This window comes from Austrofundulus limnaeus, unplaced genomic scaffold (assembly GCF_001266775.1).
Source record: "Austrofundulus limnaeus strain Quisiro unplaced genomic scaffold, Austrofundulus_limnaeus-1.0 Scaffold72, whole genome shotgun sequence".
In the NCBI taxonomy this organism is placed as follows: domain Eukaryota; kingdom Metazoa; phylum Chordata; class Actinopteri; order Cyprinodontiformes; family Rivulidae; genus Austrofundulus; species Austrofundulus limnaeus.
Window position 1 is genome coordinate 1,652,061 of NW_013952474.1, and position 5,879 is coordinate 1,657,939.

Here is a 5,879-nt window from a genome sequence, read left to right on the forward strand (position 1 = left end):
GTTCTGACCCAAGCAGAGGAGTTTAAATATCTCTGGGTTTTGGTTAGTGGGTGGATGGAGGGAGGGAGGGAGGGAGGGATCTTTGGTGGATGGATGGATGGATGGATGGATGGATGGATGGATGGATGGATGGATGGATGTTTGGTGGATGGATGGATGGATAGAGGGATCTTTGATGGATGGGTGGATGGATGGATAGAGGGATCTTTGATGGATGGATGGATGAATGGATGGATGGATTGGTGGATGGATGGATGGAGAGATCTTTGGTTGATGGATGGATGGCTGGATGATGGATAGAGGGATCTTTGATGGATGGATGGATGGAGGGATGTTTGATGGATGGATGAATGGATGGGTGGATGGATGAATGGATGGATGGATGATGGATGTTTGTGGATGGATGGATGAATGGATTGTGGGATCTTTGGTGGATGGATGGATGATGGATAGAGGGATCGTTGATGGATGGATGGATGGCTAGAGGGATTTTTGATGGATGGATGGATGGCTAGAGGGATTTTTGGTGGGTGGATGGATGGATTGATGGATGGATGGATGGATGGATGGAAAATGGCATTTTAAAATCCTGTCTGTATAAGTATTCATGGTGTTTATGTCTCTGTTAGTAAAAATTGTGACCCACCTTTCCTGATGGAGCCGCTCATTCTGGACACTTTCTGTAAGGATTTTTCCACAGCTGGGTGTTTTTTTTTTTTTTTGCCCTTCTTCTCACTCTGACCTCAGAACTTTACTGACAGAYGAGAAAGAGCAGAATAAACATGAACAGAACCCTAAAGTGGTTTCAGTATTAGTTACAGAGCTCCTTTTAAAGTGAGTTATTAAAAGCACTTCAGTCTGGTAAACAGTTGTGACTGAGGGAAGATGTGTGTTTAACACAGAACCATTCATACTCTGCTGGATGAACTCAARGAGCTGGAAAACCGTCTGCGGTGGGATAAATATTGAAAAATGTCAACACAAGAAGGTCTGAATGAGGATTTTACTGGCTCATATCGGGGCTTGTGTTTCCTACAGAGCCTGTAGCTCCTACCAGCCGCCCTGAGAGCGTGTGTGAGCGATGGAGGGCCAGCTTGATGGAACATTATGGCGGGAAACCAGATCCACAGCAATATTTGCCTCAGTGCGAGGCTGATGGAGAGTTCAGGTTTGAATCCTACCTGCYTTCTCAAACAACTAAATCAAGGTGAAAAAGAAAAAAAAGGGTCTGACTGCTGTGTTGTCTCAGTCCGGTCCAGTGTTATGGAGAGACCACCTACTGTTGGTGCGTAGACCAGGACGGACGYGAAGTCTCCGGCACTCGATCTCACGATGCAGTCAAACCTGCATGTAAGTCAAGTTTTTTTTCAATGTAGCTCATTACATCATCGCCACCCTCAGTAATTAGACTTGTTTTATTTGTCCCAATCTCAATCCAGGCCTCCCAACGGTGACCCCACCCACAACTCYTCCTTTGCCCCGCCCAGATGTGACGCCACCGTCTAATGCTGACATTACACTACTGTACGCTCAGGGGCAGAAAATAGGAGCACTGCCGCTCAACGGGACCAGACTGGAGGTGTCCAGGTCCAAAACACTGTTGACTCTGCACGTAAGATGGCATCACATCTTTCCCCATATTATTATTACAAATTTATTTTATTATTGCCTTAAATGRCTGCTTTGATTGCTTTGTGATTTTCTTAAATTAGTATATTGACCAACARACAGGGTCAAAAACCTCAGGATATTTTTTCCTGCATAAAAACAGCYTTTTASCATGTCCTCTTATAAACACTGAAAAGTACTACATGTACAACTGACTAAATGTGAAATAAATAATARGGCTGTCAAGATGATGGCCATGTTCTGGATACAGATAGACCCCCTTCACCCATTACATGCTGGGGTATTCAAATATTTCATTTTCCCTTTTGTTTCTCAAATAAAGCTRGTCCTGGGGCTTTTGACTCACCCTGTAGATWAGATGTTTTAATTCTTGCTAGTGAATCAAAGCGATAATAAATTGGGAACAGGGCAAAACAGAAATGTAATTTTGCCATCACCAGTCCTTAAAGGCACGATGGACAATAATAAAAAACATGTCTAATCATTGCAGACAAAGACCTTGTTTTATTATTTTTACATTATAAAAAGCTGTTTAAATCTCCATGGTCGGGGGTCGCCCTACAAGCAGCCGCCATCTTGCACCACCATATTGTCTACGAAGGCTCAGGAAGGACAAACTGTGGTGTCGGCGTCAAAAACGGTTTTAGTTGTAATACTATAAATGTAGTATTTGTTGTCTGCCATTGTAGCTGGGATAATATTACTTATTAAAGCTCATAATCTTACCACTTGAAACATCACTAGCCCTGAAGCTGCTGGTAGACATCGTGGTTGGAATTATCAAAGGTTTTTGACACCTGAGAGACACCGTAGCAATTTTATTGCATTTGAAAGCAGGGGGGCGGGGGGAGGACCAGGGAGGATGATTCAACCACTCAACCACTAGATGTCGCTGAAAACCACAAATCCTACACACTGTGCCTTTAAATTGATGAAAACTTACCCCGGATTTACACTACATGCCACWCCGCTGCGCAGTTCGCAGCTGTTCATTTGCAACCCAAATTATACAGCGTCAGCTCCGCTCCGGTGCGACACACAGAGGAGGGAGCGTGTGCAGGAAGGAGATAAATCCAGTGATAAATGTGGAAGTCAGAGCAATAAATAATGAATTTTGTGAAAGACGAATTCCAAACACAGCTGAAAACATTCRCTGCATTTCTATTGARCATGAAAACGTGCAAATTAGAATTTCGAAAATAAATTTGCTCAATGGAAACACATCAATTTCGAAAAAACTTCCTTTTTTCGACAAAATGTTTTTGCGCTAGGAAGGTGGTTTTTTGGCCGTATTGAAATTGGTGTGTTTTGCAAAACTGCAATGGAAACAGTTTTTTTGTATCATGGGAGTCAGGTGATCAACAATCAGTTGTTTCTACTGGCGAAAAGACAGCGATGACGAAGAAGATAACAGGAAGTAGAAGTAGTAGTAAAATCACTGAAGTTGTAAAAGAAAGTAGTAAACTCACCAACTACAATTCCCCAACAAACACTGCATACGTAGCCGCTCCCAAGTATAAGGGGCTTGTCKCTCGAAAGCCTCGATCAGACGCCGACMTCTCKTCTGATGGCTGATGATGAGCGCTAGTGTCYTGGTAGCAYTATGATATGTGTTTACATCCYTCGTCGCTATGTTTGTAATGACTTATTGCGAGAACAAACGTGTTCACCCGTGACTTAAATYGCATTTCTTACTTAATGGAAACACTGCAGTTCCGAAACTGTGTTTTTTCGACATTAACAGAATATCGACAAAGTTTTGCGCACGTTTGCAYTGGAAACGCAGCTATAGATATAAAAGCATTTGATATTTATGGTTGAAACTGTATCGCTGTRGTCTTTTTGAAACTTCTGATTAAAAAAAATCCACGTGTATCGTGTGTGTACACATATGCTTCAGGCTACATGCTGCCGTCTGCTTCCCAAACAGAACGATACATTCTGATAGCATTTGTGTAGAAATATATCCATATATTGATTAATATAGCTGGGATTTTGACAAAATTTTTCTGCCTTATGGTGTCTTATTCTGAAAATACAGATATTGTGCTTGTTCCTTTTCCTGTTGGTTCAATGAGATCTTTGTAGATTGACTCCGGAGCAGCAGCTCCGGCYTCCAGCAAAAAATAGGATCAGTTCTAATTTTGCAGGATTGCCGTCCGCTCACCGCCACTCTGCGGAGCCAGTGTAAATACACTCATTGATTAGAATGGTTGCGTATTTGCTGCAGAGGTCGGACCGGAGCGGAGAAACATGTAGTGTAAATTAGGGGTTAGCCTCAGATGGGCGAGCCGTAAGACGTGGCTTTAGGTTGCAGGTTAAAGATTAAAGGTAGTTCTAAATGAAGTAGAAAAAAACACCCCGACTTCAGCTTCTTTGGAAGGACTTCCAGGTGATAACAGCATCTGTAACCAGTGTCTTAAAGGGCTGGGACTGTAAGAAACCAATTTGCAACAAAAAGAAAATAAATTATTTTTTTATTTGTTGTCTTACTGTGTTTCGTCCCATTTTATGCAAAGAATTTTGATAATCACAACCTGTTTTAATGCACTGGGTTGTACACAAATAAATCTTTAGAGTTTAGTCTTTCATCATTTTTAAAAACATTGGTGGCACCAAACTCACTTTATTGCTTCTGAGCCATCATGGATTTGTTTCTACATTTTGGCTTTGTTTCGGTCGTATTTACGAAACTTTTGTTCTCATCTTTAAGAGATTGATGGTGAACAGATGAGCCCTCTGAAAGCTCTTTATTAAAACCAGGTGTTCACTGWATACTGATCCGGCTGTAATTCTTTGTGTACATCCAGGGCTCCATCGTTGTTGGAATCGCTTATGACTGCAAGGAAAATCAAGTCTATTGGACGGATTTGTCTGCGAGAACCATTAACAGAGCTTCCATGGTGTCTGGGGCTGAGCCCGAGATACTCATTAACTCAAGTAAGAATGTACCCTTACCCTTCTTTGTTTGAACAATACATTTTGCACTGAGACTACAAAGCTGTCTGCTCCTTGTAGATCTCGTCAGTCCAGAAGGTCTGGCGGTAGATGTCAAGCGTAGGTTGATGTTCTGGGTCGACTCCACCCCCGATGTGATCGAAAGCGCCAACTTGGACGGCAGCGAGAGACGAATTCTGTTTGACACCGACCTGGTCAACCCTCGAGCCATCATCGTGGTGTCGTCCACCGGGTAAAGTAGCCTAAAATATATAGTTTTTAAAGCACTAAAACCTCGATTCATAGATTAGGGCCTCGTCTTCAGTTAGGAGGGTATGGTGAAGAGAGTTGCATCTAAAGGCAAAGCTCTCTCTATTTACTGGTCAGTCTATGTTCCAACCCTCACCAGTCATCATGAGGTTCATGAAGAACCACTTCCTGGATCCAAGTGGCTGAAAGAATCTTCCTTCGTAGGGTAACCAGACTCGGATAGGGTTCATCTGATTAGGAAGCCTCCCTTTGGAGGTATTCTGGACATGTTCCATTGGTAAGAGATGTCGGGGCAGATCCAAAACTCTAGATGAAATATACATCCTACTGGCTGTGGAAACACCATGGAACACCCAGGAAGATCTAGATCAGGGATGTCAAACATTTTCCCTGAGGAGTACATGAGCATTATGGTTGTGTTTAATTTCAACATTTCATTTATCTTCAACTAAACATAAAATGTCACGTTCCTGAGCACCACTAACAAACAATAACTGAGCTCTACGTGGTATTTCCTGCATAGAAACAGTGTTTTAACACCTCCTCTTATGAAAACTGAAAACAATGTGTATGACTGACTGTGAAATAAATCAAACAAAAAAGATTAAAGTAAGAGTTTTATCAAGTATCAAATGAAAAAAAAAAGAAAATGTATAGATCCATTTACAGGTTACATAAGTAGATAAATTCACATTAAGTCTGTCTAGATCTTAAATGGTTTTCATTGCCTTTTTGTTCTCCAGAGTTCTTTGCTGAAGTGGATTATGTTAGGCTTGGAGTTCAACCAGTTCTTGTGAATGGTTTTCCCAGGAAAAGTAGAAATTGGATGAAGTAGAGCAAGTCTTTATCCAAAAAGCATAGTATGTCTTTCTCTGTAAGTTGAATAGTTTGTCAAGTTTTCAGTCTTATAAGTTGTTGTACATCTGTCCAAAATGTATTTGTATGAGTACATTATTAGAATAAATGAGAAATTATTTCCATGTATAGTTCAGACTGTCAACAATGGACAATAATACAACAATAGTCAATATCCAGTTTAAACC

At 41.3% G+C, this 5,879-nt stretch overlaps 1 protein-coding gene across 1 annotated transcript in view; it reads left to right on the plus strand.

Moving 5' to 3' along the window:
• The window catches only part of nid2a (nidogen 2a (osteonidogen)), a gene marked incomplete at its 5' end in the record, with an annotated part of 74,313 nt that overhangs the window by 59,749 nt on the left and 8,685 nt on the right, over positions 1-5,879 (plus strand). The window contains 5 exon segments of the mRNA XM_014010719.1: positions 1,039-1,168; positions 1,250-1,350; positions 1,440-1,612; positions 4,440-4,569; positions 4,648-4,819. Coding sequence (XP_013866173.1) covers positions 1,039-1,168; positions 1,250-1,350; positions 1,440-1,612; positions 4,440-4,569; positions 4,648-4,819 — 706 coding nt within the window.